Below are 26,125 nucleotides of genomic sequence, written 5' to 3'. Positions count from 1 at the left end.
CATGTATAAGGAAAGTAAAAAAAAAAAAAAAAAGGTCATGAAGAACCTAGGGGCAGGATGGGAATAGAGACGCAGACCTACTACAGAATGGACTTGAGGACTCAGGGAGGGGAAGGGTAAGCTGGGACGAAGTGAGAGAGTGGCATGGACGTGTACACACTACCAAATGTAAAATAGATAGCTAGTGGGAAGCAGCCGCATAGCACAGGAAGATCAGCTCGGTGCTTTGTGACCACCTAGAGAGGTGGGATAGGGAGGGTGGGAGGGAGGGAGACGCAAGAGGGAGGAGATATGGGGTATATGTATATGTTAGCTGATTCACTTTGTTGTAAAGCAGAAACTAACACACCATTGTAACATAAATATACTCCAATAAAGATGTTAAAGAAAATAAAAAGTAAAAATAAATAAAAATAAATAAAAGGTTAAAAAAAATAAAAATAAAAATGAAAAAAAAAAACAGTAGGCCTGATCTAGCAAAGCACTGCTTATATTCTAATGAATTGGTCATTCTCATTTAGTTTATATAATTAAACTAAAGTTAGAAAACTGATGTGCATCAATCATATAGTCCTTCGTAACTTTAAGACTGGATTTGTGAAAAAACATCTGACTGTTTGGTAAGATAGTAATATTTTATATATATACTTGTGTCAAATGAATTAAATTTACCTAAGCTGGTATCTATAACCGAAACAGAATCTAGAAAAAATATTACATAGCAAATTAGGGCACCTACGTAAACACAGGAACATATTTTTAAACTTATATGATTAAATTTATGAACTTTTTAAGAATATCTATCTAACTACTTATTGTATATAATATGAAGGCTTTGAGCATTAAAAAACCTATTAGACATACAAATATAGTGAATTAAAATATTAGTATAAAAAAGTACAAATCCTCAATTCTGAAAAATATCAAGAAGAATCTCACGTTTTATGTATTTTTCTAGATCAAGTAAACAAGTAAACATTTCTAAAGGGACTACTGCATCTGAATTATGGAAGTATTACCAAAACACAGGGCAAGTAGGCAGTAGTATTGCTAGCTTACTTAGAAACTCAAGCATGGATTCTCACTTCTTCTGTATCTTGATACTTTCATGTAGACTATGAACTTTTTAACACTTTGCATCTTAAAATATTTCTCTCTTTGTCAGTCACTGGCAAGCTTGTGCATGTGTGGTGGTGTACGTTAAAACCATATGCCCGAGAAAAAGAAGAGGATCCAGTCTAAACTATAATGCTGTTACATACAGACCTAGTTCCTATTTACCAACTGGTATTACATTACTGTCTTCTTGAAAGACTTCTGGATACACAGGTTATACTACACCACAAGTGAAATGATCTAAAATTTAAAGTCATAATTTCAATGGAGGTAATAGAAACCCCAACAGGTTCCAAATACACTAGTAGGTCTTAAAATTTCAATTAGCCCCTTCAATGCAGTCTCTTTTTTTTCGGTTATCATTTCAAAACTAAATTAGTCATCCCAAATAGACAAAAGTATGACTAAACTACTTATTTAAGTAAGTGACTTTCAAACTTTTTCTTAACTATAAAAAACAATAAGAAATACACTTTACCTGCTGTTCATTTTACCTTCTGACCCAAAATATATGTTAGTACGTGTGTATAGATATACACTTACATACATATATATAATCTAAAGCCACATTTTCATAACATGATACCTACCCTTAATATGTTAAGATACTTCATATAGTAGAATATTCTGATATTTTCTATTCAATTTCATTTTTAAATGAAAATGCTGGCTATGATCCATTAAACTGTTTCATAATCAACTAAGCAGGCCACAGACTGCATTTTAGTGATTCTAATCCCATCCTTCCCGCTCAACTGTAGGAATTACTTTAAAATGACATTATTAGTGGGGCTTCCCTGGTGGCGCAGTGGTTGAGAATCTGCCTGCCAATGCAGGGGACACGGGTTCGATCCCTGGATCTGGGAAGATCCCACATGCCGCGGAGCAACATGCACCACAACTACAACTACTGAGCCCACGTGCTGCAACTACTGAAGCCCGCGCGCCTAGAGCCCGCGCTCCGCAACAAGAGAAGCCCCCGCTCGCCGCAACTAGAGAAAGCCCGCACGCAGCAACGAAGACACAACACAGCCAAAAATAAATAAATTAAATAAATAAATTTTTAAAAAGAAAGAAATGCCTTAAAAATAAATAAATAAAATAAAATGACATCATTAGTGACAGGCACTCTTGGGTGATGGTAGGAGGGTGGGGGAATAAAAAATCTTTTTTTTTTCTCCTTCTTTACCCACACTAGAGCACAGCTGTGAATTATCAAGAGAAAGACACCTGAAGTTCTCAATGTGAGAGAAGCACTGCCACCTGCTTAGCACTTCATCTGAGTCCACACTAGTGCAGTGACTTGCCTTTGTAGCTTTTGCATCCTTTGGTCGGAACTGTCCTTTTCCCGGGTGAGTTGTGAAGAACATAAGAACCCATCATGTGACAGTTACCACTTTCTGAATCAAAAGAACTTTTCCCATTTGCATTAGGAAGCCCTTGAAACTATTTATCAAAGACTAAGAGTAGATTCTGGGGTGTTGTTTTGTTTTGGGTTTTTTTGAAATATGGTATACTGTTAGGTAGAGTAGAATAAAAGAACTTGAGTGACTGGGAATTCTGTATTTATTTTACAATTTTTACAAAATAGCATAAAATAAGTAACTTTTACATAACATAAACTAAGTGCCAGTTTGTGGCACCCAGAGCAAGATAAACAGCAGGAGGTCTGCAAATATTTTCTGATTTGAGCTAAGCATCATGATGTAATTCAACTAAGACTTCACAATGGCAAAACATTTTCTTTCAATAATAATTAATGCTTTACGTTATATAATGTAAAATTTTATATCCTGTTCTAGTTTTGCTCAAATTAGATTCAGCTATACCTTCTGTAAAAGGATTAATATTTTAAATACTAACCATGTGAATCATGATTATAGTTATTTGCCTGCTTTGATTATTAAATTAGACTGAGAGAAAGAAGGATTCGATCGCCCTCTTGTGGTAATTTTGCTGTAGTGTATCCTCCAGGAGTTCCATGTCAACTGGAATTTTTTCTTTTTACTCTAGTAACAGGCAGAGTGGTCTTCTGTCCATAGTTTCTGAATTACCAAAGGCAGTACATATACTTTCTGTCCTTCACAGTACATATACTTTAGCCTCCCTTCAGTTTCTATCTTTGAAATTTAGCCTTTTCCTTGCTCTTTTAGGAAACATTCTCCTGTTCCCTTCCAATTACCATACCAAAAATTTTTTTAATGAAAGTTGCTTCCAGTATTCTAATCACATACAAAATAATTACAGCAACTCTCCACTGACATAGATAAGCTTTAAGTAAATGGAAATAATTTAAAATGTGTGGGGCTAAGGTGTCAGCATTTTTTCCAAGAGGACAGGTCTTGCTAAGTCAATTAATAGTCCAGAAATTTCAGAGGCTAATGATATTATTCTAAATAGTTTAAGTTTTCAAAGTAATAAAATAACCTTTTCTTTAAAATAGTCTAGATCATATGCAGTAGCCTTTCCTCTTTCTCCCACAGGACAAAGCTTTGAGCTTCTTTGCAAAATTAGTAATGGTAATTCAAGAATATACAAAATGACACTATGAAATAAATTTTAACTATATAAAAAATTCGTGATTTCTTAAAGATAATTTACAATAAGTGAAGTTAGTGTTAATGTATTTAAATGCTATGGAAAATACAAAGATGGATTCCTAATTAATTACAAGTTCACTTTTTCCACTCTTGTGAACTATAAAAAAAAAATGTTCTTAAATAATAAATGACTGGGCTTCCCTGGTGGCACAGTGCTTAAGAATCCACCTGCCAATGCAGGGGACACGGGTTCGATCCCTGGTCCGGGAAGATCCCACATGCCGCAGAGCAACTAAGCCTGTGAGTCACAACTACTGAGCCCACGTGCTGCAACTACTGAAGCCCGCGCGCCTAGAGCCCATGCTCTGCAACAAGAGAAGCCACTGCAATGAGAAGCCCGCACACCACAACGAAGAGTAGCCCCGCTCGCTGCCCGGGCGCAGCAACAAAGACCCAATGCAGCCAAAAATAAGCAAAATAAAAAAAATTTTAAATAATAAATGACCTATTTTTAAAGCTATCATATTTTTCAAAGCAGCCCCTGTGTATTCAATCAATACTCATCCCAAAACTGATGAGGGAAGACTAGAAATACATAGGGGATTAGGTTAAAAATGTTCCTTCTTTGCAGAGGAACCAGAACTTTCGAAAGCAGGGTAGCATGGCATGTCTCAGTAACTGAAGATACTCTACTAAAACCACAGCACAGATTATAAATTGGGAGCAGCAGGAAATGAGCTTGAAAAGTTAGCAGGGGTCAGAGTGGAAAAGGTCTTAATGATTCGTGAAGGAAGGGGAAACAGTCCAGCACCTGAAGCGGGAGAGTGACACAGGCAAGTGAGAGCTTTAGAAGATCACTTGCAGTAAGGAGGACAGACTGACAGGGTGAGAAGGAGATGGGGAAATTAGTTAGGAGCTGTTTGTAAAGACCAGGGCCCGAACCAAGCCAATGGCTGTGACCACAAAGAGGAGAAAAGAAATTTGAGAAATACTAAGATGTGGAATCATTAGGTATTAGTTACTGTGAGAACAGGGGCGTGGAGGCGGGACTCTCAAGCTTCCATTCTAGCTTTGGTGCCTGGGTGACTGTGACATCTCCAGAGACAGGTACGATATTTTCAGACACACTGCATTTGAGGTGTCACCTGGAAACAGTAAGGAGGTCAACCAGTTTGAGGGTACGGAGATCAGGAGAGAGGACTGTAAATTATCAGTGGCTGGGTAGTAAAAGGAACCTGGATGAGAGATCATTCAGGGAGAGTGTAAAGAGTGTAAACAGGTAGGACTGAGGGTGAGGTGAGCAACCTTTAAGTATAGTCCTATCTTCCTCTTAAGAGAGGTACTTTTGTCCTATAACCATAACCTTCATGTTGGGAAAAGCATAGTCTCCTTCCATTTTGCAGATCAGAAAACTGAGGGTCAAGGTCAAATGACTTTATTTAAAGCTATTTATCTGTAGAAGTGAATGAAAACTCAGGTTTCCAGATGGAGCCCAAGGACAGGAAGTAAAAGACCTTTCTTCAATAATTGTTTGACGGCAGCAAGTGCTTCTGTTGTTATTTTGTATACATGATCAAAACTAAAATGTTTTATTTCCAAGGCTAACCTTCCAACAACATAGTTTGTTAATAAGACCCCAAATTTACAATTGAACCCATGCCTCCTGGGTAATCTAGGAAACCAGGCAACGCTCTCAATTCTATAATTATAAATAGCAAGTGGCAATTGTGTCCAACACACACAGAGAATGTTTATGAGACACTTCAGAGAGGAAAATAGCTGTACCTACTTTTCCCAGTCCTTTGTAAATCTTAGATCGTTGAGAATGGGTTTCACCAGTGAATTCTATCATACATCCCAGAACACATTTTCATAATTATACTTAAATGCAAAAAGCAAGAGATTTCTTGGGCGTAGTACCTGCTTGGTTGGGCCGTTGCCAGCTTGGTGACTTGATGCCGCCGGTGGACCCTAGAGGCTTGAAGGCGGCAGCAGTGGTGAGCCCGGCCACCCCTGGTCTGGCCGAGCCTGGGCTTCCCGGCCCCTCAGGCGTGCTCCCAGATGCAGCTGCTGCGGCGGCCAGAGGCTGAGAGGGCTCCTGGGAGCTGCTGGAGAGAAAAGGAAACATTTTTGGTGATGCGCGAGCGATCTAACTTAGCAATGATTCGTTCTTTCCTCAATTTATTAAATCTCTAAGGAAAACAAAAATACATATATACACTACTAAACGTAAATAGCTAGTGGGAAGCAGCCGCACAGCACAGGGAGATCAGCTCGGTGCTTTGTGACCACCTAGAGGGGTGGGATAGGGAGGGAGGGAGGGAGACGCAAGAGGTGGCACAGTGCTTAAGAATCCACCTGCCAATGCAGGGGACACGGGTTCGATCCCTGGTCCGGGAAGATCCCACATGCCGCAGAGCAACTAAGCCTGTGAGTCACAACTACTGAGCCCACGTGCTGCAACTACTGAAGCCCGCGCGCCTAGAGCCCACGCTCTGCAACAAGAGAAGCCACTGCAATGAGAAGCCCGCACACCACAACGAAGAGTAGCCCCGCTCGCTGCCTGGGCGCAGCAACAAAGACCCAATGCAGCCAAAAATAAGCAAAATAAAAAAAATTTTAAATAATAAATGACCTATTTTTAAAGCTATCATATTTTTCAAAGCAGCCCCTGTGTATTCAATCAATACTCATCCCAAAACTGATGAGGGAAGACTAGAAATACATAGGGGATTAGGTTAAAAATGTTCCTTCTTTGCAGAGGAACCAGAACTTTCGAAAGCAGGGTAGCATGGCATGTCTCAGTAACTGAAGATACTCTACTAAAACCACAGCACAGATTATAAATTGGGAGCAGCAGGAAATGAGCTTGAAAAGTTAGCAGGGGTCAGAGTGGAAAAGGTCTTAATGATTCGTGAAGGAAGGGGAAACAGTCCAGCACCTGAAGCGGGAGAGTGACACAGGCAAGTGAGAGCTTTAGAAGATCACTTGCAGTAAGGAGGACAGACTGACAGGGTGAGAAGGAGATGGGGAAATTAGTTAGGAGCTGTTTGTAAAGACCAGGGCCCGAACCAAGCCAATGGCTGTGACCACAAAGAGGAGAAAAGAAATTTGAGAAATACTAAGATGTGGAATCATTAGGTATTAGTTACTGTGAGAACAGGGGCGTGGAGGCGGGACTCTCAAGCTTCCATTCTAGCTTTGGTGCCTGGGTGACTGTGACATCTCCAGAGACAGGTACGATATTTTCAGACACACTGCATTTGAGGTGTCACCTGGAAACAGTAAGGAGGTCAACCAGTTTGAGGGTACGGAGATCAGGAGAGAGGACTGTAAATTATCAGTGGCTGGGTAGTAAAAGGAACCTGGATGAGAGATCATTCAGGGAGAGTGTAAAGAGTGTAAACAGGTAGGACTGAGGGTGAGGTGAGCAACCTTTAAGTATAGTCCTATCTTCCTCTTAAGAGAGGTACTTTTGCCCTATAACCATAACCTTCATTCATGTTGGGAAAAGCACTTAGTCTCCTTCCATTTTGCAGATCAGAAAACTGAGGGTCAAGGTCAAATGACTTTATTTAAAGCTATTTATCTGTAGAAGTGAATGAAAACTCAGGTTTCCAGATGGAGCCCAAGGACAGGAAGTAAAAGACCTTTCTTCAATAATTGTTTGACGGCAGCAAGTGCTTCTGTTGTTATTTTGTATACATGATCAAAACTAAAATGTTTTATTTCCAAGGCTAACCTTCCAACAACATAGTTTGTTAATAAGACCCCAAATTTACAATTGAACCCATGCCTCCTGGGTAATCTAGGAAACCAGGCAACGCTCTCAATTCTATAATTATAAATAGCAAGTGGCAATTGTGTCCAACACACACAGAGAATGTTTATGAGACACTTCAGAGAGGAAAATAGCTGTACCTACTTTTCCCAGTCCTTTGTAAATCTTAGATCGTTGAGAATGGGTTTCACCAGTGAATTCTATCATACATCCCAGAACACATTTTCATAATTATACTTAAATGCAAAAAGCAAGAGATTTCTTGGGCGTAGTACCTGCTTGGTTGGGCCGTTGCCAGCTTGGTGACTTGATGCCGCCGGTGGACCCTAGAGGCTTGAAGGCGGCAGCAGTGGTGAGCCCGGCCACCCCTGGTCTGGCCGAGCCTGGGCTTCCCGGCCCCTCAGGCGTGCTCCCAGATGCAGCTGCTGCGGCGGCCAGAGGCTGAGAGGGCTCCTGGGAGCTGCTGGAGAGAAAAGGAAACATTTTTGGTGATGCGCGAGCGATCTAACTTAGCAATGATTCGTTCTTTCCTCAATTTATTAAATCTCTAAGGAAAACAAAAATACATATATACACTACTAAACGTAAATAGCTAGTGGGAAGCAGCCGCACAGCACAGGGAGATCAGCTCGGTGCTTTGTGACCACCTAGAGGGGTGGGATAGGGAGGGAGGGAGGGAGACGCAAGAGGGAGGGGATATGGGGATATATGTATATGTACAGCTGATTCACTTTGTTATAAAGCAGAAACTAACACACCATTGTAAAGCAATTATACTCCAATAAAGATGTTAAAAAAAACCTAATTAATTAACTGATATTTTAAAAAGAAAAACTCTAATACCATGACTGAAGGGCTGCCTTTTTTTAAAACAGAAAATAAGAAAAAGGGAAGGAAAGGAGTCAGACTGCAGTTCTTTCAATGCTTTGTAAATTCTCTTTAAAAAGTTCTACCATGAGAAATTAGGCACTGAAAAACTTACACAGCCAATCCTTTTAAATAAGAAGGTAATTTCCTCTATCTCAATGTTTCAGAAGGGTCATCTAGATTAAAACAATTAATTATTGGAGACTCCCTGATAATTTCTATGAAATGGCACAGATGCTGTTTTCCTCTTTTCCACATTCTTCTAGTATTTTATGAACCAAGCTTCCTCACATCTTACCAGTCACTCTTTTCACTCACACACTCAGTCACTCATTCATGCAATAAATAGTTACGCACCTACTATATTCCAGACATTGTGTTACACAGTGGTAAACAAAAGACAACATCCACGGCCTAAAGCAACATCCACGGCCTAACGCGACATCCAGTGTTTTGTGTTCAGGATTACAGGAAAACAAGAAACAAGTCTGCCATTGTCTTCTTTCAATCAGATCTATTTGCTTAACAGGTGGAACAGGTGGTTCCAGTTTGATTTAGAAGATCATACGGCTTTTATTATCCCAGTCATTTGTTATTTATACTTATATATCATCATTTCAAAAAAAAATTTTAGGTAGTTCAAATTATAAAATATCCTCTTTGGAATGATGCAATACTATAAGTTTCTCTCAAGCGAAGTATAATAATAGTAACAACAATTACAACAACAATAATTCATACATCCTACTAACTTTTCAATAGAAATTTAGCTACCGCTTGCTAAAAATTCCATGCACAGAAACTCAATTCCTTCAATACCTGAAATCAACAGCTAGAGGAATAGATCAATAAAGATAGGATATTATATAAATGACTTTAGTAAAATAAATACCCTTAATTATGCTATTAGGTTAAAATTTCAATGCAATCGTCAAATTTCAAATTTCAAATGCAATTTCAATTTCAAATTTCAAATGCAATCGTGCCCACTATACTACCAAATGACCAAGATTACCTAATTTCCCCACTGCCTCTTGAACCCTGGGTAACACCTAACAGAGCAGGCCTGAGGCTGCCTATCCTTAGGAAGGCCCACTGCAAGGTTGCCCTTTGACTGGCTTTTGGCAACTTGGCTGGTAAACAGTTCTCTATGGTCATATAAAAGTTTCTCCAAAAGACAAACAGGGGCTCATTGTACCTAAACTATATCAACAATGTGGTTTAATGATAAACACCTGCTTTCCTCCTGAGAGTCTGGAGTTTGGGTATGAACAAGGCACAGCGTGCCTACATGACAAGCCCCAATTAAATATGTCTTAGGTGCTGAGTCTCTAAAGAGCTTCTCTGGTAGAGAACACTTTGCACATCTTCTTGTAACTCACTGCTCTAGGAATCCACACATCCTGGATGACCTCACTGGGAGAGGACTTTTGGAAACTTGAGCCTCCTTTCTTCTGGACTTGGTCCTATGCACCTTTCTCCTTGCTGATTCTGCTTCGTATTCTTTCACTGTAATAACTCTCAGTCAGGAGCACTAAGATGGAACTAAGTGCTGTCTAGTCCTCTAGTGAGTCATCACACCTTGGGGTGGGTTCTGGGCACCTCTGACACTAGATAGTTCTGAAAATTTATATTCGACCTATTTTAACTTTCTTGAAATACTGTTCCCTATTTCTGTCCTCTCAAATTCAAGTGTAGTAGAGCCATCACCTTCTCCCAACATTTCTAATCCGTTTAATGAAAAACTCACATCTGCTTGATGTTAAAACATACTATACTATGAAAAAAATAAGCACTTTAATAATTTTTATCATAAATAAAAAGTGAAAGACGGCTTACTTAATGGTAGTGCTGAACACAATTATCAGTAAAGATGACACACTAAATAATATTAATAGAAACAGGGTTTAAATGTTATAGGTCAGTCCTTATAAAAGATTTGTGAGGGACAGATTATTTTACTTCTCTAAGCCTCAGTTACCTAAACTTTAAATGGGGATAATGCTTTGCTCATAAGAATTCCAGGGACTTAATTAAGATATTTATGTACAAAGTACTTAACCATACTCTAGGACACAGAATATGAGCTTAACATATGAAAAAGATAATTAATGTATTCAAATAATAAAGACTTATTTTCAATATTTTTACACATTACAAACAAATTATTTTTGAAAGTAACAGAGAAGTATAGACCATTTTAATTCTAGGGTTAATTACTCATGAGGATTTGAAAAAAAAAACCTAATAATCCATATAAACACAATTCTGAAAAGAGAATTTATGACCAAGCAATACTAGAATTTACAGATGAAACACATAATCTGAAAATAATAATAAAACCCAAATCATCATTTAATGTGTAATAACCTGAAATAGTTAAAATTTAATTACAGGAGAGTTGCCAACTTACTTAGAAGAAAGTGACCAGAACGACAGGAAATCAATGCCAAGCTTAGTGAAGTTAGGTTGAGGGAACTGGTTAATTGGCCCATGGTATGAAAGAAACTCAGAAGAAGCATAAGACTAATGCTCAAATATCTGACATGTGGATTCACTCTATATGGCTATGCTGTTTGCTGAATGTTGAGTCGAATCTATGGTGAGATAGACTAGGTTCAATAAAGGAAGTACTTCCTAATATGAAAAATCATCCAAAGGAAACACTTTCCATGAGAGGTTTGTTTCTAGAAGGCACTTAACAAAAGATGGAGATGCTGTAGACCAGATCTAACCATTTAGAGAGTAGAGGACTAAGTTACATGGCAGCCTGACATTTGAAGCCTTCTAAGATAGAGCTACAATCTATCTGTTCAGTCATATCTCCTACCACTTTGCTACACAAACTATATTCTTGCCACAGCTCCTCTCTGTCCATAACTCTACATCTTTGCCAGGCTCTACATGGAAGGTGCTCCCCACCACTCTCCCTCTGCACCTGTCCGAATCTTACCCATAATTAGCAATAGGAGTAGTAGCACAATAATACCCATCATGCATTGTGTACTATGCTAAGCAATTAACATATTTTATTTAATCACTCAATCTTCTAGAAGTAAAGACACCCCTTGCTTCAATGCATGGCAGACATTAACTGCATGGCGTAAAGCTACATTTCAATTTGTAATAGCCACGGTTTTTCTTAATTAATAGTAACTTCTTTATGTATCTTGCTTGTCTCCTCTACTACATTATAAACTATTTGAGGTTGGTGCATTTATTGTGACCTTGATATGTTACTTAAACTTGGTAAATTTCCTCATCTGTAAAATGAGATTAAAATACTACTTTTAGGAACACTCCTACACCGTTGGTAGGAATGTAAATTGGAGCAGCCACTACGGAGAACAGTATGGAGGCTCCTACAGTTACCATACGATCTAGCAATCCCACTCCTGGACATATATCTGGAAAAAACGAAAACTCTAAAGATACGTGCACCCCAGTGTTCATAGCAGCACTATTTACAATAGCCAAGACGTAGAAGAAACCTACGTGTCCATCGACAGACGAATAGATAAAATATGTGGTGTACACATACATACATACACACACACACATTGGAATATTACTCAGCCATAAAAAGAATGAAATACTGCCATTTGCAGCAGGTACAACATGGTTGCACCTGGAGATTATCATGCTTAGTGAAGTAAGTCAGACAAAGAAATACAAATATATGATATCACTTATATGTGGAATCTAAAAAAAATGATGCAAATGAACTTATTTATAAAACAGAAACAGACTCACTGACTTAGAGAACGAACTTATAGTTACGATGGGGGATGTGTGTGGGGGGAGGGATAGACTGGGAGTTTGGGATTAACAGATACTACTACATATAAAATAACTACATATAAAATAAACAACTAGGACCTACTGTATGGCAGTAGAGATAATACATGTAACACATGTAAAGCACTGAGCACAGTGCTGAGCAGAGTATATGCTCAAGAAACGCTAGATCTTGTAATATCTAGCTAGGATGTCCAGGAATAAATACATTCACCAAATAAACATCCTCCATCTGTACTAATAATTCTGCTTCTAAATGTAGTTTGTAGATAGTTCTGGTCCAGGATTCTGAGACCAGGTACAATCCTGCTTCCTCAATTTTAAATAACACAATATTTCTTAAAATTCCCATGGACTATAATTCATAAGCAAAAAAAGTTTTCATTTTTTTTTTATTGTATCCTTGTACATAGTCTTGTATATATTCTCTCCCAAAAGGCCTAAGATGTATACATCTGAAACAGTACTCTTTAGATACAAAGAGTGTGCAGATTATAAAGAATTTATAAGAATCTAAGTTATAAGCAAGAAAGTTCTTCCATTTACATTTATATTCAGGATTGGGCAGTAAAGTTAATCTCTGGGGAAATAGATCTCTATCAACTTAAAATATTTAATGTAGTAATGGGAAAATATTAGGTTTTATCTAGACAATCACATATTGGAATATATGATGTATAGGTCTCTAAAAATCCCATGTCTTTTTTTCTAATTTTTAACTGTTAGCTACTATTTAAAGAAAATACATAAACATTAGGTATCGTGTACTAAAGATTAAAAAATTAGTAAAGCCACTGGCTATGTAATTTTATATTTGGGAAAAAAATGTTATCAGTAATCACGAACAGCAAAATACTTCAAATTGATGACTAATTTATTAATATAATATGTCATGAATACTTAGATTGGTATCTTATTTCTGAAGTAATGACTCAGATATATTTTTTCTAAATTTAAATTGTTTAAGGTATACCTAAATTCTAAACAAAATTAAAATGCTTTCTGAAAGGTTCTAGTGAGGAAATCAGAGCAAATCCACAAATACTGTTGGCGGATACCACAGAAGCTAACAATCAAATATGGTTATTTTCACTAGTCTGCCAAATAAACAAGCACTGAAATAAAATGTTAAATTAATATGACTTCCATCTCAAGAATACCAAAGATTCGGTTTCATATTTAAAAAACTGAAAATGGAGAAAAACATACTGACAGAGCAAAGGTTTCTTTTCAAAACTGAGCTAATGAGGACAAAAGAAAAACGAAGAGAAGTTAACTTTCAGTGTCAGCAACCTGATTTATCTTGAGTTTACATTCTTTTCCCACATTTGTTTAACTATTACAACAAATCAATTTCAGTTGCAGATTGGGAACAGTTGGAAATTTCAAGTCTATTTTCAAAGGAAAATCTCTGTTCAAAGAATAATCTCGAGGTAACTTTTATTCTAACTACACATTTAAAATTTTTTTTAAAAGCCAGCTGTACATTGCAGGTTTAATTATCAGTGTTTAAACTACACAGTTTTTAGCTAGTTTTACAAAAATTGATACACTTATACATAGATTCTGAAGTAGTAGGAAAGGAGTATTTCTGGAAGGTCATAATTATAAACAACTTTTAATTTCAATAGAATTCCCCTGTCAGAACTCTATGAAAGGACCTAGATGTATAGAGCAGTCACAAGTCTCCTTTGTTCCAGAATCCTATTTACAAGAAAATTGTTTGTATTTTCCTAAGCAAAATTCTTTAACTTAGACGTTTTGTATCAAAATTCAACATGTTAAATATACTATAATGGAAGGACACAATTCTGGTATTATACTACACTTTATTATAATTTTAAAGATTACTGTTATACAAAAGCAAACATCAGAGATAAAATACCTCTGACATTAACCCAACTGCTCTTTTGGTACTCCCCTCACTGAAGTGGCAAGGTCTCCTCAGGAAGCCCTGCACTCCAGCTTTGCAGAATGCCAACTAGCTTACCTTGTTGAGAACCGCTTTCCTTTCCCAAATATCGAAACATATTTAGTTTGTGCCTATTGCTGTTAATAAAAAGTAATGTAAATGACTACTAACACTTCCTCTAGAAGTGGGTGCATGGATAAATCTTCAGTTAGTCCATAAGTACAGGCATACCTTTTTTTCAAAAACAAAAAGTTTATTTAAACAATAAGATACCTGACTTGAAGGAAAAACTATCTAGGATTCATTTCTTTTAGAGTAAATTTTCCTGCTTACATGTAACAGCTACATACAAAAAAGTTATAAAACTGTCCTCAGTTTTACAATGATAAATGAAAACCATTAAAATTCTCCAATCAAACAAGGTATGCCAGGATTTTTATGTTGTTCTTTTTCTGTTAAAACAGGGAGAACAAAATAACTTACTGGAATATAAAGCTAAAAGCTGAATGAGCATGGTACTAATGGAGAAAGGGGGTATTTTCTCATAATCAGCATTTTTCCCCATCCCATCTCCATTGGACGTCAATCAATGCTTAGAGCATTCCATTAGGTTCTCAAAGGAATCTTTTATTCCAAGGGTAGTTAGTAACCTGTCTTTGTACGACTTAGCCCTGACAATGTAATATTTCTGCTAATTTAACAATCACAATTCCACAAATATAAAATAATTTTGGGTATATTTTTTCTTAGAGCAAAATGTACAATGACCTCTTGTACATTTTGCTGTTTGTCCCCCTGTTTAAACATCTCCTTGAAAAGTAATCCAGGATTATACAGGGACACCTCATTTTATTGCACTTGACCGTGCTTTGCACACATTGCATTTTTGTTTTTTACAACTTGAAGGTTTGTGGCAACCCTGCATCAAGCAAGTCTATCGGCATCATTTTTCCAAAAGCATTTGCTGCTAACTTTGTGTCTCTGTGCCATATTTTGGTAATCCTCACAATATTTCAAACTTTTTCATTATTATTACATTTGTTATGGTGATCGGTGATCAGTGATCTTTTATGTTACTACTGCAAAAAGATTATGACTCACTGAAGGCTCAGATGATGGTTAGCATTTCTAAGCAATAAAGTATTTTTAAATTAAGGTATATACATTAACTTTAGACATAATGCTATTGCACACTTGACAGAATACAATAGAGTGTGAACATAACTTTTATATAAATGTACTAGGAAACCAAAAAATTTGTGACTCACTTTATTGCATTATTTACCTTATTGCAATGGTTTGGAACCAAACCCGTAATATCTCCGAGGTATGCTTGTAATTAAGTATATTGAGAATATCCATAACAGTGGGTAGGACACAAACACATGATCAACAGGCAGCCTGTGTCATATCATGCTTTTACGAATTATAGTCATAGTTGTACCCTCTGTCATTAATTTTATGTTCTGTCAGAAATAGTATCGTCATTTCATTAAGATTACACCTTTAGTAAACACTTAAGATATTTTTCTTTTTATGTTATACCTAATAATTTTAGCATAATTGTTAAGTTTAGGAGAAAAATTCGTTTTTGTGTTTCAGTATTTCCCAGATATGGAGAAAATTAAGTTGTTTGCCCACATAAAACCTTCATATCTACGAGCTATAAGATAGTAGCCAATCAAAACCAATTATTTTATTATTCTTTTTCATTTTTTCAAAAGGTATAAAGGTATGTTTTATTAAACATTTCACCCTTCTCATATAGCAACATCCATGCAATAAAAAACAGGGTTCTACTCTAAGTTAAATACTTGTACTATTACTCGTAATTTCATACCAAATATCAAATGTGCTAATAAAAGATGTCACAAAGGATTAAAAGGCAAGTTAATAATCATACAAAATAACATGCTTGTGCATTATCACTGCACTGAAATTACAGTTAATTTAAAACTGGATGCAAATCAGCTCTAGGATTTTCTCATCTGGGCTGTTAATATGACGCTTCAGTGTTAGAGAAAGCAGTACCTTCCACAGCAAACCACCCCTTGTGACATCCGCTCTCCCAGTACCTGGTTTTCTTAACATGGACAGAGCCAGTTGATTTCCTCGAGGGCTGGAGATACGAAAAAGCTAAAGGCTTGGAAACAGGGCTGACGCAAAGTGCATCCAGGAGTGAGTGATATTTGTCAGGACTGGAGAGCCTGGTGAGCATTCAGAAAGAGTTTTAAGTTGAAAAATCACACTACCAAGGGCAGAAAGTATGTAGTTTTTACAGTTTATGATTTGAAACAGTTCCAGAGAAAGAGAGAGCTAGGGACAGAGACAGAGAGAACAAAGACATGGAAAGAGGATGAAGAGAAAAGTCTATTATGTTATTCTACTCATTAATACAGAACTGATTAAATTTTCACCAAAACTGATCAAGGCAATCTTTTGGAAAGCATTTAAAGCTATGAAGACTACTATAACTTATGTAAAAACAAAACCCCACAACAATAAAAAGGTTTTACTATTTTTATAGGAGAAAGGGATATTAGAATAGTTAGGCTTTAGATCAACCTCAAACATAACCAGTTAGTGGGAGAAGGTAAAACCAACAGAAATTTAAAACACCTATTTATACTTGATTCTGTTTCAGATATAAAGATTAAAAATGATAAAAAGTCATAAGGCACACAAAATGCAACAATCCACACAACTGAGACGTATCATAGATAAATGGTGGTAATGAAGAGATAAAAGGATAATTTAAAGAAAAATCAGTAATAAACACTGTGAGATATAGCCGCAACCTAGAAAAAATATCCCCAATACAATTAAGATCTCATAATAGGGCTGTGACTATTTCAAATGGGTAAGTTTTCTCAGAGGTGAGTTGTAAGACAGTGAAAAGCACTGGGTTCACATGAGATGCACATAGTACACGTAGTTCTACCTGGTTTTTGCAGCAAGAACAGCAGACACAGTAGCGGCTGCGCTGCTCAGAACGGCAGCACTATATTTAGCAGGAGAAGACAAGGTAGACAAGTTTCGAGACCCTTCCAAAGAACTTGTCGTCACATTTCTTGTGGAGCTGCTTAAATTGATCAGTAGAGAAAGAAAAACAGAGGACAGGAACAAAAAGGAAAGTGAGAAGAGGTAGCATAATAAAAATAAGATAGCAGCCATGCTATATGAATATTTAGATTTTATAAAGGTGTGACATGTCACAAGTGTAAAAGGAGCTTGGATCCTTTATTTACTGTTGCTAGGATTTCTCTCAGAAATTAAAATCTGATACATAATCCTCCATAAAACTGATGTTCTGAACATACAAACTTTCTTTGAATGTTTTTAAGTTCACTGTCTCTAATCCTATTTAAAATGAAATCAGTATAACAACACACATTTGAAGACTGATTTGTCAACAACTAAGTAGAAACGAAATCCAAACATGAAGTGTGAATTTCCGTAAGCAGAGAAAGAAGGAAGGTTATGTTAATTTTTTCAAAAAAGTCTCTACATAAAGAGTTTTACGTTAGAGATGATATACACCCAGAGCCTCACATTTTAATGAGACCTGTGTTTTCAAGAGAAGCAGGTACAACCAGCTGCCTATTCAAAAGCAGCAATATGTATTAATATGGACAAGAAATAACTTTAAAATCCTGAGAGTAAAACTATTTGGGGAGGGCAAGCACCTCTGTAAAATAAACAGTAGTTACAGTGAATATGACTAAAAGATCACCTTCTCTGCTGACACTGCATTTCTATTTTCAGTTAGCCCTGTAAAGATTCAAAAATGCTGGCATGAAATTTTATCTTCAGAATTCTTATTACTTAAAATAATAATTAGTTTCCTTTGGTCTTTTAGAAAAGGTCGTACACCTAGACAGGACTTAACATTCCATCATTAGGACTGTAATGATTTTCAAGTCTGGTTATCAAATTGGAATTTGAGAATTTCTTTTTTATTAAGTAAAAAGAAAGTCTAAAATGCATGGGGTGAAACCTGTGTCTCCTTCATTTATGAGTGCAACTTCTTAATGAACATCCTCACTACACTACGATCACCTTTTCCAAAATTTGGTGACAATGGCCACCTCCAAAACAAAGTAATTATGTACCAAACTCAACCCAGGCTAATGTGTGAGGGTTGACATAAGTCACTTCTCCCTGTCAGAAGAATCTGATAATCCATTATTCCCAGTTCCACTGGCTATAATTTTACAAACCATTAGAAGACAAATTTAAAAAACAGTGGCAAGCCATTAAATATATATATATTATACATATATATATATTATATATATGTATAATATATATATATATATACACACACACACACAGAATTGTTGAAGTATAATTTTTTGGTAAGTCTATAATTTAACTGAACTCTATGGTTATGTTTTAACTGCTGTGAATGGCTAGAAGATAAAGAATGGGGGCTGAGCAAGAGAAAAGAAAGATGTTACCAGTGGCAGAGCAGGGGAATATGTCATGCCAAGTGGAAGAATAAAGTTATCAATGACACAACTTGGAGTTTCTCAATTACTCTGCATCTTTGAGGCAATGGCTACTATTTGAGGGAAGTAATGGTGAATAATAACGAGAAACTCAAGTCTATAAGAAAGTCAGCTAAAAAAATAAATCAGCTAAATTATCCTTCTTCTGTAAAAAGAAAAGGAAACTAATGAATTTCTTTTATCATATTTTATCACAAATAATAATATAAAAAGACTCAGTATCAGCAGAGTCCAGCAAAATCTCATAAGAAGAATTAACCAGAATACCTTTAGACTATCTGGGCAACTGGAACACATAATCTCTATCACTCTTTTTTTAAAGGGGCATGCTCTAATTCAGTAAAGCAGACTTACGTCAAACTTAAGGAAGCTGACTTGCCAAATCACGGTGAATAAACAAAAGGCACAGATTTCCTGACTCTAAAACTTAGAATCTAAACAAAAAATTAAAAATATAAAAGCGGTGTAAAGCAGTGTTCCGAGGCTGAGGCCAAGCTTTGTCTATATATTAGTGATGTCAGTACTGTAATCTATGATCACTTTTTCCTTTACAGTCAAACAGTTTTAGTATTTTAATTTCACCACCAGCATTAAAATTTAGACATACCAAGAGGAAAAAACTCTACCTAGAAGAGGTAGTTACTTTAGAAAGTGTGGCTACTTGGCTACCAATATGTAAAACCTGAGGAGTTGCAGGTGGGTGAGGTCCACTCTTAGGGAGATCTTCCAGAGAACTGTCAAACCTGAGTTTTCAGAAGTAAAATAAAGGCAGAGGAAATATTAATGAAAAGTATAGACATTTATCATGTATACTAACTTAAAAGTACATTGGTTCATTGTACAATGTACAAAAATCTAGTACATTGCTAGATTTTTTTTTAACTTCATATCTGCATAAGATTAAAACTCATACCAAACACCCTCACCATCACCAAATACGGGCTGTTTTTTCCCCTAATTTTTTAACATGGTGACTTTCATGTGATGAAAGATCATGCTTACAGGGGAAGAAAGGTGGATGGGAATTTCCATCACTGACTATGTATTTTGCATGCTTCAGGGAAACTCAGGCTCCAAGAAATTAATTCAATTGCCCAATATCATATACCTAGTAAGACTCAGATGGAATTTAAAGCAAGTCTATCTGTACTATTTACACTACGTTATGCTTTCCAGCATCTTGTGGGGCTGAATAGTGCAATACACAGAAGCAACTAGGAATTCCCCTCATCAGAATGATGTATTTACAGATCTGATATTATATGGATATTGTTTATCTTGATGTAAAGAAAGTATTTTACCTACTCACACAACAAATGTTTACATGCAATTGTGTTGTTTGAATATTATTCACTTTGTTCTTCTAATATTTCTACCATTTTTTGTTTTGAATGCCAGAATTAAATTTTAGAACTATTACCAGGTAAAGAAAAGATGAAAAATTCAGTGTTAGGTCTGAAAGAAGAAAGCACCAAGTGTAACACTTTGGGAAGAAAAAAATAAACAGGAAAACCACAAAATTACCCATTATTTTTTAAAAAGCCTGTGGATAAAAAATAGAATGGGTCAATCATGTCATTTTCAAATGGAAAATGTAGCACTAAGATAAAGAAATAGAAAAGAAGAGGTTATATTCCCATTTTTTATTTAGCGTTGGTCATACCTTTACCAGAGTGTTGAAAAAAACGAAGACAACTTAAGAAAAATGTCAAGGTAGAAGTAAAACATCATTTAAGAGGCAGAGTAAATAAAGTTAAACAAATAAGAAATATAAGTACTATAACAGGGGTCAGCAAACTGTGGCTTTCAGGTCAGTCAGCCTGCTTCCTATCTTTGTATGGCCTGGGAACTAAGAATGGCTTTCATATTTTTAAGTGTTTTTTTTTTTAATTTATTTTTTATTTTTGGCTGCGTTGGGTCTTTGTTGCTGCGCGTGGGCTTTCTCTAGTTGCGGCGAGCGGGAGCTACTCTTTGTTGCGGTGCACGGGCTTATCACTGCGGTGGCTTCTCTTGTTGCCAAGCACGGGCTCTAGGCGTGTGGGCTTCAGCAGTTGTGGCACATGGGCTCTAGAGCGCAGGCTCAGTAGTTGTGGCGCACGGGCTGAGTTCCTCCGCGGCATGTGGGATCTCCCCAGACCAGGGATCTAACCCGTGTCCCTGCATTGACAGGCAGATTCTTAACCACTGCGCCACCAGGGAAATCCCTTAAGTGGTTTTAAAAAAATAAAAAGGGGAATATTTCACGACACATAAAAATGTGTATTAAATTGAAATTTCAGCATCCATAAATAAATTTTATAGAACAGAGCCAGGTTTGTTCACTTACATATGTCTCAGCTACTTTCACAAAACATGCAGAGTTGGGTAGTTGCAACAGACCATATGACCCACAAAAATTATATTTACTACCTGGCTTTTTTATAGAAAAAGTTTGCTGACTCCTGTCACAGAGAATAATGTTTCCATACAGCTAGCAGAGTGAACTTTTAACACACAAATCTGATCCTGTCTGGTTCTTAGATACTTCCAGCACTGCTCTAAGGACAGCTGTGATCCTGGGCTCCCTACTCGCCAGCCTTTCTTATGGAGCTTTCTCTTTGGCTTGCTCCAGTCCAACTGGTCTTCCATCTCTTCTTAAACAGGCCAAACTTCTTCTCACCTCAAGGCCTCTGTGGAGTCTATTCTCACTTTCTATACCCACCTCTCTGCCACACCTTTACTATGCTAATTCTTAAGTAACCTTCTGGCCTCAGTTTAAATATCACCTCCTCAGGGAGGCTTCCCTGATTCCCCACCTTAAGGTTGCCCACGTCATATACTTCCATACTACCCTGTACTTTTTCTTCACAGAATTTTTTATAATTATAGGTGAACACAGCCTGAAGGGATAAGTGCACCACGGCTAGCTGGGAGGGAGTCCAGGAGAAGTCTGGAGCTGCCGAAGAGGCAAGAGACCTTTTCTTCCCTCTTTGCTTCCTGGTGCACGAGGAGAGGGGAGTAAGCGCGCCGCTTAAAGGAGCTCCAGAGACGGGCGCGAGCCACGGCTATCAGCGTGGACCCCAGAGACGGGCATGAGACGCTAAGGCCGCTGCTGCAGCACCAAGAAGCCTGTGTGCGAGCACAGGTCACTCTCCACACGGCCCCTCCCGGGAGCCTGTGCAGCCCGCCACCGCCAGGGTCCCGTGATCCAGGGACACCTTCCCCGGGAGAACGCGCGGCGCGCCTCAGGCTGGTGCAACGTCACGCCGGCCTCTGCCGCCGCAGGCTCGCCCCGCCTCCGTGCCCCTCCCTCCCCCCGGCCTGAGTGAGCCAGAGCCCCCGAATCAGCTGCTCCTTTAACCCCGTCCTGTGTGAGCAAGAGCAGGTGCCCTCAGGCGACCTATGCGCAGAGGCGGGGCCAAATCCAAAGCTGAACCCTAGGAGCTGTGCGAACAAAGAGGACAGGGGGAGGTCTCTCCCAGCAGCCTCAGAACCAGCGGATTAAAGCTCCACAATCAACTTGAAGTGCCCTGCATCTGTGGAAAACCCAATAGACAACGAATCATCCCAAATTGAGGAGGTAGACTGTGGGAGCAAGATATATTATTTTTTTCCCCTTTTTCTCTTTTTGTGAGTGTGTATGTGTGTGCTTCTGTGTGAGATTTTGTCTGTATAGCTTTCCTTTCACCATTTGTCCTAGGGTTCTGACCATCTCGGTTTTTTTTTTTACTTTTTAAAATTTTTCTTCTTAATAATTATTTTTTATTTTAATAACTTTATTTTATCCTACTTTATTTTATCTTCTTTCTCTTTCTTCCTTTCTCTCTTCCTTCCTTTCTTGCTTCCTTCCTTCCTTCCTTCCTTTCTTTCTTTCCTTTCTATTTTTTCTCCCTTTTATTCAGAGCCGAAATGGTTAAAATCTCCCAGAGATCTCCATCTCAACACCAAGACCCAGCTTCACTCAAGGACCAGCAACGAACAGTGCTGGACACCCTATCCCCAACAAAGAGCAAGACAGGTCTACAGCTCCATCCATTAGCAGAGAGGCTGCCTAAAATCATAATAAGCCTACCAACATGCCCGAACACACCACCAGACGTGGACCTGCCCACCAGAAGGACAAGATCCAGCCTCATCCACCAGAACAGAGGCACTAGTCCCCCCAACCAAGAAACCTACTCAACCCACTGAACCAACCTTAGCCACTGGGGACAGCCACCAAAACCAACGGGAACTACGAACCTGCAGCCTGCAAAAAGGAGACCCCAAACAGAGTAAGATAAGCAAAATGAGAAGACAGAAAAACACACAGCAGATGAAGGGGCAAGATAAAATCACACCAGACCTAACAAATGAAGAGGAAATAGGCAGTCTACCTGAAAAAGAATTCAGAATAATGATAGTAAAGATGATTCAAAATGAGAAGACAGAAAAACACACAGCAGATGAAGGAGCAAGATAAAATCACACCAGACCTAACAAATGAAGAGGAAATAGGCAGTCTACCTGAAAAAGAATTCAGAATAATGATAGTAAAGAAGATCCAAAATCTTGGAAATAGAATAGACAAAATGCAAGAAAGATTTAACAAGGACCTAGAAGAAATAAAGAGGAAGCAAGCAACGATGAACAACACAATCAATGAAATTTAAAATACTCTAGATGGGATCAATAGCAGAATAACCGAGGCAGAAGAACGGATAAGCAACCTGGAAGATAAGACAGTGGAAACAATATTTGAAGAGATTATAGTTGAAAACTTCCCTAATATAGGAAAGGAAATAGTCAATCAAGTCCAGGAAGCACAGAGAGTCCCATACAGGATAAACCCAAGGATAAACACGCCAAGACACATAATAATCAAACTGTCAAAAATTAAATACAAAGAAAACATATTAAAAGCAGCAAGGGAAAAACAACAAATAACACACAAAGGAATCCCCATAAGGTTAACATCTGATCTTTCAGCAGAAATGCTACAGGCCAGAAGGGAGTTGCAGGACATATTTAAAGTGATGAAGGAAAAAAACCTACAACCAAGATTACTCTACCCGGCAAGGATCTCATTCAGATTTGATGGAGAAATTAAAACCTTTACAGACAAGCAAAAGCTGAGAGAGTTCAGCACCACCAAACCAGCTTTACAACAAATGCTAAAGGAACTTCTCTAGGCAAGAAACACAAGAGAAGGAAAAGACCTACAAGAACAACCCGAAACAATTCAGTAAATGGTAATAGGACCATACATATCGATAATTACCTTAAATGTAAATGGATTAAATGCTCCCACCAAAAGACACAGACTGGCTGAATGGATACAACAACAAGACCCATATATATGCTGTCTACAAGAGACCCACTTCAGACCTAGGGACACATACAGACTGAAAGTGAGGGGATGGAAAAAGATATTCCATGCAAATGGAAATCAAAAGAAAGCTGGAGTAGCAATTCTCATATCAGACAAAATAGACTTTAAAGACTATTACAAGAGATAAAGAAGGACACTACATAGTGATCAAGGTATCGATCCATGAAGAAGATATAACAATTGTAAATATTTATGCACCCAACATAGGAGCACCTCAATACATAAGGCAAATACTAACAGCCATAAAAGGGAAAATCGACAGTAACACAATCATAGTAAGGGACTTTAACACCCCACTTTCACCAATGGACAGATCATCCAAAATGAAAATAAATAAGGAAACACAAGCTTTAAATGATACATTACACAAGATGGACTTAATTGATATTTATAGGACATTCCATCCAAAAACAAAAGAATACACATTTTTCTCAAGTGCTCATGGAACATTCTCCAGGATAGATCATATATTGGGTCACAAATCTAGCCTTGGCAAATTTAAGAAAATTGAAATCATATCAAGTATCTTTTCTGACCACAACGCTATGAGACTAGATATCAATTACAGGAAAAGATCTGTAAAAAATACAAACACATGGAGGCTAAACAATACACTACTTAATAACGAAGTGATCACTGAAGAAATCAAAGAGGAAATCAAAAAATACTTAGAAACAAATGACAATGGAGACACGACGACCCAAAACCTATGGGATGCAGCAAAAGCAGTTCTAAGAGGGAAGTTTATAGCAATACAATCCCACCTTAAGAAACAGGAAACATCTCGTATAAACAACCTAACTTTGCACCTAAAGCAACTAGAGAAAGAAGAACAAAAAAACCCCAAATTTAGCAGAAGGAAAGAAATCATAAAGATCAGATCAGAAATAAATGAAAAAGAAATGAAGGAAACAATAGCAAAGATCAATAAAACTAAAAGCTGGTTCTTTGAGAAGATAAATAAAATTGATAAACCATTAGCCAGACTCATCAAGAATAAAAGGGAGAAGACTCAAATCAATAGAATTAGAAATGAAAAAGGAGACGTAACAACTGACACTGCAGAAATACAAAAGATTATGAGAGATTACTACAAACAACTGTATGCCAATAAAATGGACAACCTGGAAGAAATGGACAAATTCTTAGAAATGCACAAGCTGCCGAGACTGAACCAGGAAGAAATAGAAAATATGAACAGACCAATCACAAGCACTGAAATTGAAACTGTGATTAAAAATCTTCCAACAAACAAAAGCCCAGGACCAGACGGCTTCACAGGCGAATTCTATCAAACATTTAGAGAAGAGCTAACACCTATCCTTCTCAAACTCTTCCAAAAGATAGCAGAGGGAGGAACACTCCCAAACTCATTCTATGAGGCCACCATCACCCTGATACCAAAACCAGACAAAGACGTCACAAAGAAAGAAAACTACAGGCCAATATCACTGATGAACATAGATGCAAAAATCCTCAACAAAATACTAGCAAACAGAATCACCATACGATCATCTCAATAGATGCAGAGAAAGCTTTTGACAAAAATCAACACCCATTTATGATAAAAAACCCTGCAGAAAGTAGGCATAGAGGGAACTTTCCTCAACATAATAAAGGCTATGTATGACAAACCCACAGCCAACATCATGCTCAATGTGAAAAACTGAAAACATTTCCACTAAGATCAGGAACAAGACAAGGTTGCCCACTCTCACTCTTTTTTTTTTTTTTTTTACGGTATGCAGGCCTCGCACTGCTGCGGCCTCTCCCTTTGCGGAGCGCAGGCTCCAGACGCACAGGCTCAGCGGCCATTGCTCACGGGCCCATGTGGGACCCTCCCAGACTGGGGCACGAACCCGCGTCCCCTGCATCGGCAGGCGGACTCTCAACCACTGTGCCACCAGGGAAGCCCATCACCACTCTTATTCAACATAGTTTTGGAAGTTCTAGCCACAGCAATCAGAGAAGAAAAAGAAATAAAAGGAATCCAAATCGGAAAAGAAAAAGTAAAACTGTCACTGTTTGCAGATGACATGATACTATACATACAGAATCCTAAAGATGCTACCAGAAAACTACTAGAGCTAATCAATGAATTTGGTAAAGTAGCAGGATACAAAATTAATGCACAGAAATCTCTGGCATTCTTATACATTAATGATGAAAAATCCGAGAGTGAAATTAAGAAAACACTCCCATTTGCCATTGCAACAAAAAGAATAAAATATCTAGGAAGAAACCTACCTA

At 37.6% G+C, this 26,125-nt stretch overlaps 1 protein-coding gene across 3 annotated transcripts in view; it reads right to left on the bottom strand.

Moving 5' to 3' along the window:
- Positions 1 to 26,125, bottom strand: part of PDLIM5 (PDZ and LIM domain 5) — a 220,685-nt gene that overhangs the window by 45,790 nt on the left and 148,770 nt on the right. For 2 of the 3 annotated variants that reach the window (XM_055085833.1, XM_055085834.1), the window contains 4 exons: positions 19,152 to 19,268; positions 16,956 to 17,096; positions 16,090 to 16,221; positions 7,660 to 7,900 (listed from right to left, as the gene is read on the bottom strand). In XM_055085833.1, the coding sequence (XP_054941808.1) occupies positions 7,675 to 7,900; positions 16,090 to 16,221; positions 16,956 to 17,096; positions 19,152 to 19,268 (616 nt within the window). In that variant the 3' untranslated portion in view covers positions 7,660 to 7,674. Of the gene's footprint in view, positions 1 to 7,659; positions 7,901 to 16,089; positions 16,222 to 16,955; positions 17,097 to 19,151; positions 19,269 to 26,125 lie in introns of those variants that run through there. The other variant, XM_055085835.1, reaches the window with a different exon arrangement.

This window comes from Physeter macrocephalus, chromosome 7 (assembly GCF_002837175.3).
Source record: "Physeter macrocephalus isolate SW-GA chromosome 7, ASM283717v5, whole genome shotgun sequence".
In the NCBI taxonomy this organism is placed as follows: Eukaryota; Metazoa; Chordata; class Mammalia; order Artiodactyla; family Physeteridae; genus Physeter; species Physeter macrocephalus.
The sequence above is the reverse complement of the archived record's forward strand: the minus strand, read 5'-3'. Positions and strand labels throughout refer to the sequence as shown.